Here is a 13,314-nt window from a genome sequence, read left to right as displayed (position 1 = left end):
GGGATGATTTTATAAAGTTGTTCCGTTTTCAAAATTTTTACCGGGGGCACCGCGCGCCCTGTCCCCTCCCCAATCCCGTTCTTTATTCTGAGTGAAGAAAACATGATTATTCCCACGTTTTATAGCCAGGCCGCAAACATCTTTTAAAAAAACCCTGTAGAATTCAGACAGACATAAAAGTCTGAAATTTCTCAATGTGTGTAGGCTACATGTTTGTATCACACGGCAACTAAAGAGGATCAATGACAGGGATGTTGGCCGCAATTGAAGTTGTCCTTTTTAAAATTCGCGCTAGCCAAATTAAAACTTGAATGTGGGAAATTTTTGAACCAAGTCTGTCCCATTGATCCCTTTTAAATAGTTAGGCATAATTATTAAAGTTTGGCCGGAACAATAAGTTGCATAATGTTTTATATTTTGTTATAGAGCGGCTTTATTGCTCCATGCTTTAGAGTGACGAAATACTACAAAATAATTACAGTGAAGTGTTTCAAGCAATAATCTCCATACAATGCCCAGTGTAGGTTGTTTAACAACAAAATATGCTATTATGTGACACAAAGACTTTTCAAATCACTTCACATTTGTTGGTGTTTTAGTTAAAAGTTGTGTTTATTTCTAATAATTAGGCAATGGTTTTTACTGATAATTGGTAAAATAATTCCAACAAAGTCAGCTTTGCTTTGCACACTGTCTACACATTATTTTATGTTCCGTGCTTCAACACCATCATATCCTTTGCAAAAACAATTATCCATTATTTTTTATTATTTATATTATTATTTCAGAAGTAAAAAGGCAAGTGCATCTTACCATACTACAAGACCTGGGGCGGATTGCACCAAGCGGTCTTAAGCCGGTCTATGCGCTATAGCCGGCTAACTTGAAACACGCTTAGACAGTCTTTAATTATAGACCGATTGCAATAGCGTGGTCTATAATTATAGCCAGTCTTAAATCTTAAGCCTGGTGCTGCATTTGTTAGTTGTAGATGATTTGATACAAAGAGCTCTAGGATGAGATTGTGTTTTAGAAATAGATTACACCCATTAGAGGCATTATGATGATGATACTTTGTATCGTAAGTGTCATGTTCCCAACAGTAAAAATTATACAACTCAGAGATTGGATATCCGATGATTCAAACCAAAGCAATAAGAACAATGCCATACCGCCAGTGCCTGCAGAAGTGCTTATGGGACGATGGTTCGTATTGCATTACTTTTCGCTGACTTATCTAAGACTGTCTTATTGCAACAGGCTTTATGACTGACTAAGCTAAGACCGTCTAAGGCAGATAGCCTGCTATAACTGACTGGTCTTAGACCGCTGACTAAGACCGTTTTATTGCAATCCGCCCCTGGTAAGGGAAGCCATAGCCTCTGTTGTCCTTCAAAAGTTTCCCATAACTAATAATTATTTCCCAATGGAAGAACGAAACTGGCCTTGCCCTCTCATATTATATGAAATTCCAGGCCCGCCTGCTGACATAGCCTCTGTTGTCTTCTGTGCATGACCTTGGTGCCCCTTCAAAAGTTTCCCATAGACTTTAAGATTTACTAATGGAAGTGCCGTTGCACTCTCAAAGATGAAACTCCACACCTGTACTACTGCTTTAAAAATAATTAGAAGTTTAAATTTGTTTTAAATGATCATTAAATTAATCTAATTTCAACTTTGTGCATAGTCAAGCTAGACAAGTTTTGCTAATTTTGGCAGCCATTGTGATACAGATATCTTAGTTTTGAAGAGAATTATTATTTAAAATATACATATGTTTTCAATTAATGCACTTGTCCTCCTAGATATGTCATCTACTTTTATAATGACACTGCAACTAGAAGGCTACATGGCATGCAGTGGATAATAACCCCTAGGCTTTAACTTCCATAGTACTGGTTACTGTTTATGTCAAAAAATGAGAGTAAAAAAGAGGGGTGAAAAAACAGAACATTAAGGCTAATAATGGCTCATCAAGCAAAAGGCCATGATTAGGCTACAGGGCTGTAATTTGCAATAATGCAGATAAACAAATGTAAAATTGGGTAAATTAGATGAATCAATTACATTTTGAGCAACCTATCCCACGAATGGGTTTGTAGTCTTCGTTCAAGACGCTCCTGTTGTTTTATAATCGAGAAAGCTCTACTCCTGTTGTTTAATGCCTTGTCGATAGAGGGCTCTGTAAGCAAATAATCGCTATCATAAACTGCTATGACTCTTCTTCAAGACTGGCGCCTTTGAATGTTTTCAGTAAAGTGCGCCTAATAAATGCTATAGTATTATTATTACTCTTGTGAAGCACCTTAGAGCAAACAGATTAAGCGCCATATAAATGTATTAAGGTTGGAAGGGAGCCCTCTTGTGGCCATAGATCATGGGCAAATATATCAATAATAGGAGGAGTCTTGATTCAAGACTAAGAGGGTTTGAGTTGAGCCATCCTTTTCCCCAGAGTATCTTCATATTCGAGAGTCCAAGAAATCAAAGAACTGTTTTCCAACGACCAGAAAGCACAGACTGGCCGACATGGCGTAGAGAGTCCCAACAAATCTGTCTTCCGTCAGCAGTTGCTTCCCCGTCGCAAACAGAAGCACAGAGCCAAAGTTAAACATGGCACTGCTGTAAACGCTCCAGAGGATGCGCTGTTGCATGGTAGCGGCGCGCAGAGAGGGACGATTGAAGATGTAGAGCCCAACGCCGAGGTGAGAGTTGAAGAGAAGACTGTTGGCGACACCGAGATGCCATCTTGGGAACAACCTGCGAGAGGGAAGACCAAATCATAAACAGTGATTAGATTTGTTGAAAATGAGCAGAGTTCTGTTGGATTTGAGCAATGCATGGTGAGGTATCAATACTGGCTTGCGGTAACACCACGTGTATATTTTCTTGCCAGGTCGATTATGTTCTTTTGAGAACTTGTCTTGCTCCGTATTCTACCGTGGAGCAGATTTTTTGGAATTCGGGAGACTTCTGCAGCAAGTAATTAGCAGGCATACAGATGTAAACTAGCTTTCTTACTTCAACTTTAGTCTGCTGTCTAGAGTGTTTTGTCAAATTTATTAAAATGTGTTTAACTTGTTTGAGTAGCGTAAATCATCTTTTCGGCGGCTAAAAAGTTTAAAAAGCAATGGAAATATATATCAGCAGTTGTTTACTTAATGAATATACATGTAGTCTTAAGTTATAACAACACACTTTTCATGTTAAATATTTTTATTTTTTTGGGCGTGGCAACTTTGACCCAGTTAAAAGGACAATTCAACCAAGCAAAGCCAAAGGAAGGTGGGCAGCTCATGCCCAAAGAAAATGTTTAGTTGTATACCTAGGTACCTTTTCCCTTACCACGGTCCATTTCAATCTTTGTGCATAATAAACCAGTCTTGTTGGACTTTCGTTTCATTTTCAGGCCCATACGGATACGCTCAACGTTGTACCTTTTTTTTGGCGAACAACGCGAAACAATGTAAGCCATTATTTTGCGTTTATTGCTACAATAATCACAAATATTTCATACCTTGGTAGTAGATTCCTGTCAAGCATGTGTACGGCAAACAGCGTGTGACTTGCAGCCCCTAATACGGGTAAATACGAGTAGCAAATCTTGTCTAAAGTTCGTCTGCTAGCCACAGCATTTTCTTCCGTAGATTCTGCCATGTTGGAAATAGTTAGGCTAGAGAGGGCGCTATATAATTCTTTGGAAGTCAGTCCTATTTCGTTCACAATCTGTACCGTCCCAAGTGCAGCGCCCCCCCCCCCCCCGCCCCCAATAGAGAAAAAACACTTCCACAAAGTTAAGAAAATGGCGTTTCTAATAAAAAATACCCCCAACCCAAAAAAAACAACAACACACAAATCATCTGAATGAAATAGTTAAAAACAGGCACAATGCCCCAAATAAAACGATAGAAATTATTACAAAACAAATAATAAACAAACAATCAACTCAAATTATCCTATATAAATAAATGTATTTTAATTTCCTCTCATGTTAGTCACAAACATAGTATGAACAGGCTAAACGTTTAACTACATACATAATTAAATAACTAAACTTTTGTTACCCTAGCTATGTTTTGATTCAAAAAATTTAAATAACCAAGTCATGCTTTTTAGAAAATATTATTTTTGGTTAAATTATCCTTCACTGGTGTGATCAGCAATGATCAAACCGACTCATTTTACAATGGACCCTTCCCATGAAATATGCTAATTACATTCACGCATGCGTACAGACCTTGTTGGTTGGCAAACACCATAGAGTTGTGCACTAAGCAGACGCGCAATCGCGTGTGCGTCACGCACCCATTAGCCGTGTACAAAACAGCACAATTTTCCCTCATTTTGCCAACCAAAACGTTAGTGCGCACACGCTAAGTGCAATTTACATATTTTATGGGAAGGGTCTATTGATAGAGTCCTTACGAATATTTGGACAAAATTACAAGTCTGCAAAGTCACCTAATAAAGCACAAAGTGTATAACCTTGGGTTAAAATAACAGGTGTAAAATGCTACTACATGTATCTTTGATACCCTTCAAGAGAGCAATTTCATTTCAGAAAGAATTGTCAGTTCATGCCTGAACTCTGATGATATTCAATCGAAACATCAGCATCGAGTTTGTGGTTATGACTGGTGCAGAAACTCCCGTTTGGAATGTACTGACCCATTGGTTTTGAAAGAGTTTAAATAAAATGGCATCCATTACAACCTTTTATTGTGAGATTTGAGACTTTTAATTTTGTCCCTGCTTTCATGAGGACTATAGATCCAAAAAAAAAAAAAAAATTGATTGCATCACAAAGCTCAATTTGACCTTGGAGCCCCTGTTTATTTAGACTTGATGACAAGTCGTTAGGCGCTGCCTATTAGTTACAAACACACATTCTGCCGTCATGCAACAGTCACAGTGCGATTATACATCCATGCAACGGTCATAGGTAGCACGTGGCAGCTGTCGACTGACTCACACACATACTGGCTCGAGGATGAGTGTATCGTCCCCGTGACCACACCGCGCTTAACAATTACCGACTTGATTTCAAGACTACTCTTAATTGAGACATGTGCTCTAGGATGCAGCAGTCGTACTCATAGGTTTGAAATAATATGAGGAAGAAATGGTTGGCCATTTTGCTTTATTATTAACAAAAAAACCACACCACAAAATTGGTTCAATTCAATTTATAATGGTTAAAAGTTGTGACAAAACAAACTGAGTAAAATTTTTGATAAAATTTAACTAGTGGTAGTTTTAAAGATGTATGATGCCCATTGCTCAATGTTGAGGGTTTTCTGCTTATTTGTGCTATAAGCACATCATTACTTGTTAACCAATGTTTCCTGATTGAGCAGCTCTGGGAAATTAAGCCCTGGTTTGAACCTTCCAAAATAACAACAGAAAACCCTATAATTTAATACAAACATAACTACCAACCCATTGGATATTTGTTTGACATTTGTTTGTTTTTCTACCTGCAAAATATCACTGTCTAAGTTTAAACTACAGACCAATTTGTTTTTTTAAGACACTGGACACTATTGGTAATTGTCACAGACCAGTCTTCTCACTTGGTGTATCTCAACATATGCACAAAATAACAAACCCTTGAAAATTTGAACTCAATTCGGCATCGAAATTGCGAGATAATAATGAAAGAAAAAAACACCCTTGTCACTTGAGTTGTGTGCTTTGAGATGCTTGATTTCAGGACCTCAAAAATAAAATTCCGAGGTCTCCAAAGCAAATTCAAATATTTTAGTGGAAAATTACTTCTTTCGCAAAAACTATGTTACTTCAGAGGGAGCTGTTTCTCACATTGTTTTTAAATGTAACAGCTCTCCATTGCTCTTACCAAGTAAGTTTTTATGCTAACAGTTATTTTGAGTAATTACCAATAGTGTCCAGTGTCTTTAAGGGTGTAGTCATAATCGTCTTGTTCCCTTGTGCACATAACATCTACTCTAGAAGAAATTCAATGGCAGTGTAATTGTAAATTTAAAAACGTCATCATTACATGTCAAATAAAATAAATATAATCTTGTAACTTTGAACAGCTAATTTTCTCGATAACAACTTTACTAAGTAATACCATAGAGCAAGGTTATTGCAGACATGGTATTTGGTCCGTTGGAAAAAAGTAGGAAAATTGTACAAGGACTACATGTCAGGCCAAGGCATTAAAGGCAGTGGACACTATTGGTAATTGTCAAAGACCAGTCTTATCACTTGGTGTATCCCAACATGCATAAAATAACAAACCTGTGAAAATTTGGGCTCAATTGGTCATCGAAGTTGCGAGAAAATGTGTGCTTTCAGATAGGAATAAAAGACAATCTGGCTAGAAGTCTTTTAATATCTTAGTGAAAAATTACCTCTTTCTCAAAATCTACGCTTCTTCAGAGGGAGCGGTTTCTCACAATGTTTTATACTATCAACAGCTCTCCAATGCTCGTTACCAAGTCAGTTTTTAAGCTAATATTTGTTGTGAGTTGAGTAATTACCCAATGTGTACCTTCCCTTTAATAGACAGTTTAATCCAGCTGTTTAGTCACAGTTTTTCTGACTCTTTCCAAGGGCCAAAAATCCTGTGGTGAAATCACCAAGGTTAATCTTTAAAAAGCAGAATAACACAACTATTGTTTAAATTATTTACATCGTATGAATGAAAAATTTCAAATGGCCCTCATGGTGGACACACCTCTTGCTATATAAAAATGTATTTCTGTTGAAGATACTAATATTTACAATAATTATTTACATTTTTTCTTTTCAGGTAAAAATTTAAAAACATGCAAAAAGTGTTAACGTTAAAGTCATATCACAAACCCGGTTATAATTACATGTATTGAAAATGTTTATAAAAAATAACATTTTTCTGGATATCGTTTCAATCAGCATCAGCAATCACCTTTTTGCCAATCTTCAATTACACACAAGAAACAAAGTCAGGTTAAATCTTAAATACTCTAACTAAAAACTCAAGTAAAACTAGAATACCTTTGAAATAATGGCGTTGAAAAAGGAAAGAGAATGGGTGACCTTTAAGCACCCTTGTTTCTCATTCAGACTATTGTATGAGGTAATTTGTAGGCCAATCACTTTAGTCAAAAACTTTGAATATGAGTTTTGGAGGGCATAAATTATTTTCTTAACAATTACTGCTAATATAATTTTTCCAAATTCATTGTTCTTTTTAGACAAAGCATAAAGACAGGTGTTGTGAGAACCTGTCCGCATTTAATGATAGAATGGCACACCATCCCCTTAGCAGTCATTTACCTCGATTTAGAAAACTCGTCTGATAAATATACTGTATGTCGAAATTTATGTCTGAATATTTTCATTTTAGTCTATCTTAAAGACATTTTTGTTAACTGAACATCCCTCTTTTTTTTTGGTCAGTTTGTCCAGTTTCACCAATGAAAATGTCCTACCCATTCGAAAAGTGTTTCTTGTTGGTTTTTACAAACGTCCAGTTTCCACCTACCCCCCAAAGAACTCACCCTATACCCCCTCGTCTGCCTCGCTGAGTGGAGTTTTTTCAGCGTGCAGTTCAGATCTTTCTTGTTCCTTGTGGGTATCTGAGAACACTGGGTCACCTTGTGGTTCACACGAGCCTCCCTTTCCGAGATGCAATACAGGGCTATCCATCGCTGGGGGCAGGTCCCCGTGCTGACGATCACCAGTCAGAGCATTGCTGGTTGACGGTACCTCGCTATGGCCGATGACGTCACGGAGGTGGTCCTCGATGTCACTGTTGTCATGGTCGTCGACAGAATGTCTGTCATTGATGTCATCGGTGTCATTGCAGGGGCTGACTGACTTGGAAGGGGGGTATACCTCAGCCCCGTGGAAGATATAGCGGTTTGGAGGAACAAACAGATAGGAAGATGCTGTAGTGATCAAAAATAAAATCATGGGTCAATTTCAAATTATCGTCAAACAGGTTGTCCAGCAGTAACATGGGAGAGACCTCATGCCTACACAGAGCCCTCTCCCATCGCCACGGAGCCACTTGAAATGTCCCGGTAAATATTTCAGTAAAGTTGTTTGCTGTTTTAAACTGCTTACTAACCAAAATAAACAGTAAAAATGCCCAAATACTGTTAATAGTGGCCTCACTTTCCAACCTCAACAACAATTTTCTCAAAGGCTGATTTTATTTTAAAAATTGATAATTCTTTAAAACACTGTACAACAATTTTATACTCTTGAAGAGCTACTCGCCACTTTGTATTTTAAAACCACTTACATTGTAAGTATAAGGCAATGCTGCTTTTTCGTTTCCTCTTTGGTTGAGTTGTGTGGTCAGCACTCGTCTTACTCAAGCTTCGAGAGCCCTCCTCTGTTGCGCCTTCATTGTTGTCGTTGTCCCCTCTCCTATTGGCTACGGTATGAGCATCTTTAGTGTTTTCAATGTTCTCAGCCTCTAGATTTTCCCGTTTTTGTTGCCTCTGGGCTTCATTTGTCTGACTGATTTGGTCGTTCTTCAACTGATTGGCATTTGTGCAGTTAGGCTTTGCACCCTGTGGCTTGCTGTCCTCACACACTGTGCTTGAAATGACACCGTCTTGCTGCTGAGATTTATCCGTTACACGAATATCTTTGACGGTCTTGGTGTCTCTACTCTGAAGACAGCGGTTGGGGTGGGATTTCTGATCTTGCTGGGTGTCATCTTCACTGACTGAGGATTCATCAAGTTCAGGTTTTGAATTGACTGTGTTAGTTTCAGTATTGATTTTAATAGTAGTGCCAGCTGATGAGGCCCTTTCAGCGGAACTACACATATGCGGCGATTTGGAAAGTCTTTCAGGCGTCGTTGATTTCTTGATGTCTCCTTGTCCTTCTCCCTTAGAGTTGTCATCTTGATGAGTTGCCTCTGCGTGGTCGTCACAAGACTGCAGCGAACCGTCCGATGACCGACCGACCCAACTGGTGCTATCAGCACCTTCAAATCCTTCCTCAGGCCTCTTTGGCGTAACCATGGTTTCAAAATCGCTCCCCACCGAGTCGGAACCCGCAGGAGTTGGCACGTCTGGCATTTCGGATGTCTCCTCCAGCTGGTTGCCATCGCAGATTTGATCCCAGCCGTCGCCGAGGCGGCGGCAGATTTCGTTGACGATGACGTCTCCATCGCCTAGCAACTCTATGTCAAAGTTCATGTGGGGGAGTGGCTCTCTGTTTATGAGAATCTGAGGGATATTGCCTGGTACAGCATCTACAAGAACCAAACAAACAAAAATAATATCATAGACATTTGTACACTCTGGTCACAGATAATTTTGTTTAATTTAGGTAAGTTAAATGGTCATTAAAAGAACAAATTTGAAGAAGGCTAATAAAAAGCAGCGACACAAAAAAAACAAGCAAAATTATTTAAGGTGAATTTTCGTTGGTGAGTCAATATTGAGGAAAAAAGTACAAGGGGCGACCTACATGTACACATGATGTAGGTTGTCTTATTAAAAAGAAAATCTGATTTTTCAAAAGGCAAACAAAATTGTAGGAAGAGTACCATGCCTGAATATAGATAAAGTGTCTCTGGCTACCCCTCCAATGAAAAAAACTCAAACACTAAAACCAGCCGACATGTTTCTATTGGACACTTACTTGGAATGGTTGCTACCGGCTGCACCTTTAGCGAAGATCCAATGACTATAAGCAAATCAATCTTATCCTTATCCTCATCTAAGCAATGGTAGAAATCTTTAGGCAGCCCTTCACCAAAGAAGACGATATCGGGCTTCATAACGGCCAGGACGTCCGGGTCCCTGGGACAGTGAGGGCAGTGGGGTACCACTTGGTTGAAGATATCTTGTCGGATGGCGTCCGCATCCACCTCGTAGTTGCAGTTCGTACAGTGTGCAGTTGCGAAGGAACCTTTGGCAAGAAACAGAGACTTTCTTTTTTGAGCTTTGAAAAAGCAATTTTTTAAAGTTTTAAATCTTGAGCTATTAAAGTCATTGAAGAACTGATGGCTTAGGAAAAGTTCCGAGAAGAACTGGATAGGTTTATTGAAAGGATTGAAGGATTGTGCCACTGATGTCTGATTGTGTTTCGTCAGTAAAATATATTGTCGTGAATAGTCGTTAGCGACACAATTGGTTAAATTTTTTAAGTAGTCGTGGCGGCACGATTAACCGAGTAGTTATTAAACAGTGGTCGCGTCTCCCCTAAGCAACAAAAAGTCGCGACTTCGACACTAGTCGCCCTGTCTTAGGCACCAAGGCAAATGCTGTTGGTGCCTTGGGTTTTCTTGAGGCCTGACTGACTACACGACTGACTCACCATGACACTGCAAGACTTTGGTAATGCCAGCCACCTGTTCCAAGGTGTCAATGTTCTGAGAGAAGTTGCGTAGAAGTTTGCCGTGTTGCTCAAGGAGAGCGATGAACTTATGGCATGTGGATGGTCTGAATTCACCGGGGTAGATTTCCTACATTGGGAAACAAAGAACAGTGTCTGATTTAAAATTCATCATGGCTGTTAAAAATAATACTTAGAAAAGACATAATCTTGCTTAGCAGAAACAGGTTACCAGCCCCAAAAATATGTTATTGATATTGATAGTGGCTAACATCAATAAAAATAACCCAAAGTTGCTTAGTGCTTTGTAAATTGATTTATGTACTTAGTAGTTTGTGTACCAACCCCTAAAAAAAAAGAATGTGCACAAGTAAAGAAACAAAAAGAGAGACAAAGAAACCCGGAAAGCGTCCGCCTACCTTTGCAAATTTAAAGAAAGGCTTGGGGTTCCGTCGAAAGTAGTTGATATCAAAAATGGCCTGTGGATCTGGGAGGTCTGGGAAGTCCACAGCAAGTCTGGCATAGACACCATCTCTTGATCTGAAGTCAGGGATGCCACACGATACAGAAACCTGAGGAAATAAAAAGCATCGGAATTCAAAACCAATGAACCGTGTATGGATTTTGGAGTAATCTAAGGCAGAGTCTGTTACAGCGGTCTGGTTCCCACAACTGAACCCTGGCCTGAAATTAAGCGCAGGCCGTGGAATCCATGGCCTCCATTGCTCCTGGTCTTTACTTGGTCTTTTCAAAACTTTCCCTTTTGACTTCAAGATTTTCTAATGGAAGTGCCCTGGGCAAAATGAAAATGGCCTTGCCCTCTCAAAGATGACTTACAGGCATGGCTTTGTAATCTTGATTGGTTTTTCATCAATGTAATGCTGATTTATAGGCAACATTATCTAGAAAGATTCAATAAAAGTTACCTGTGATATTTTCAGTTGAGAAAATAGAAAAAAATATGAAAGTCCCTGGCTTGTTAACCCCAACATTTTTAAAGGCATAGAACTCACCCCTGCCCCTGTCAGCACCATGATCCTCTTGGAGCTCCGCAACAGATTCAAGGCGTCTTCAAACGAGTTCACGTCTTGCAGCTTTTTCCGCCGCGGTGGCTCCCGCAGCATGTTGAAGTAATCAGCGATGATAGACCACACCTCAAACTCATCTAGATCCTGCGGCAGGGATGCAGACATGTTCGGTATGAGCTTTGAGAGGATGGAACGTGGATGGACGCCTGACATCATCTGCCGGTGAAGCCAGCCCATTGGACCAACTGAATAAAAGCAAGGGGAAAAAAGTCAATCTAAATTACTGAATTGTACACTATTGCTCTTCACTTTTTTCAACTAGCCAGCACGACCAGTTGGTTTGAATTTCGATTCGCTAGGTTTTGACTGGTTCGTCAATTTTTGTAAAACCTTTTTTTTAAAATCGATTGACACAAAATCCTAATTTTTGTTTGTCGCTATTTTACGACAAGTTAATAGCTTTTGCCCATCCCCTCTAATTTTCTTTAAAAACAAAAAACAAATTGTCAATCCGGATCCAACTTTGGGGTGAGATGAAGACTTCCATTAGCCTAGGATTACATCTTACCCGTTGGTTGTACCAGGTCACAATCACCCAAGCCAAGATCTAGATCACCATCGAGGGATCTTAAGCTTCCCTCGTCACTCACAGAGCTGCTCTCTTCCCCATCACTCTCCGCATCAGACTCCTCAAACCTTGGGGAAGTGTTGTTGGTGTCGGCGGCTATTGGACTGCTGGAAGATGCCCGGCGCAAAACGCTGTGGCAGTCACCTGGAAAGGCAATTAAAACACAGAGTGTCAAATGAAATGTCATCACAATTTAGTTACAATAATTGTAACGCTTCGGCGAGTATCGAACGACCCACGTTATATTTATTGTAACCAATCACATGTAAATACAGTATCCTAAAGCGTCCATTATCAAGCATGAACTCCTCTTTTACCTCCCCTCTGCAGTCAATGATTACACAACAAAAAAAGACAATATTAATTATTCAGTTAATATTATTATCGCGAACTATTGGCTTAATTTTTATCCACCCCAGAGAACATAGTTTTTTGCTATATAATAATTTGTAGCCAGTGCCAGCTTAAATCCAAACTACCATACCTGCCTAGGCCGCCTTCAAGTTCAACTTTCATTTGATTAGTTTAAATTTGTTTTTGGAATACAATTTAACTTTCTGAATTTATTTTATTTGCCCGTCACGGTTCATATTATGAACAATTACAAACATTTATTAACAATAACAATAACATTCAATAAATAAAGAAAGAAATAAACAGTAAATTTATAAATACACAAAATAATTAAGAAATGTCAACAAAAAATTTAATTTTATATTTATATATTATAATTATATAGGGGCCTCAATTATGTAACAAATAAAGGATAACTTTCCGTATGGCGCCACCACTTTTTCACTCATTTTTACAAAAAGGGATATCTCATTGAGGTAAATTAGATACTATATTATTTCATATCGAATGAAAAAGTGGTGGCGCCATACGGAAACTTTTCCAATAGTTAATTAATATTATTATTAATTAAAAATTTTATTTTATTTTTAATAATTTTGTAATTAATTCTTTTTTCAAACAAACTAATTTACAACTCGTCAAATCCACCTCAAATAATGTATCAGAAGTTTAGGTAACGTTAAGTTCACACCAACCGTTTTGCTCTGGAAGAAAATCATCATCCAAATCTGAAGTGAATCTCTCTGATAAGACGTGAGTTTCGTCGGGCGGAAGTCCATGTTCGAATCCAGCGCCAGATCCGGGGTCGAAGTTGAGCGAATCTTTTCCCTTCGAAAATCTCTCTCTCGATGAATAAATTGCTTTTTTATCAGTCCCTGTCGGTACGTGAGACTTTTCTGCTTCTACTGAATTTGGGGAAATGATAAGTGGCTCTTTATGTTCGAGTCGGGGACGCTTTTTTGGTGATTCCAAAGAACTTTTGTCGACTACGTC

General features: G+C 38.8%; 2 protein-coding genes across 2 annotated transcripts; both read right to left on the bottom strand.

Moving 5' to 3' along the window:
* Positions 1-507: 507 nt before the first annotated feature.
* Positions 508-3,657, bottom strand: LOC117304114. The gene is made up of 2 exons (XM_033788615.1): positions 3,518-3,657; positions 508-2,760 (listed from the first exon to the last, which is right to left on the bottom strand). The coding sequence occupies exons 1-2, from the start codon at positions 3,655-3,657 to the stop codon at positions 2,463-2,465; spliced, it is 438 nt and encodes a 145-aa protein (XP_033644506.1). The 3' UTR covers positions 508-2,462.
* Positions 3,658-6,836: 3,179 nt separating this feature from the next.
* On the bottom strand, positions 6,837-13,311 carry LOC117303765 (NAD-dependent protein deacetylase sirtuin-1-like). The gene is made up of 8 exons (XM_033788111.1): positions 13,017-13,311; positions 11,908-12,111; positions 11,325-11,584; positions 10,731-10,883; positions 10,294-10,441; positions 9,616-9,885; positions 8,258-9,223; positions 6,837-7,898 (listed from the first exon to the last, which is right to left on the bottom strand). The coding sequence occupies exons 3-8, from the start codon at positions 11,574-11,576 to the stop codon at positions 7,510-7,512; spliced, it is 2,178 nt and encodes a 725-aa protein (XP_033644002.1). The 5' UTR covers positions 11,577-11,584; positions 11,908-12,111; positions 13,017-13,311; the 3' UTR covers positions 6,837-7,509.
* Between the last annotated feature and the right edge of the window lie 3 nt (positions 13,312-13,314).

This window comes from Asterias rubens, chromosome 20, assembly GCF_902459465.1.
Source record: "Asterias rubens chromosome 20, eAstRub1.3, whole genome shotgun sequence".
NCBI classification, from domain to species: Eukaryota; Metazoa; Echinodermata; class Asteroidea; order Forcipulatida; family Asteriidae; genus Asterias; species Asterias rubens.
This window is presented reverse-complemented; position numbering and strand designations above follow the sequence as displayed.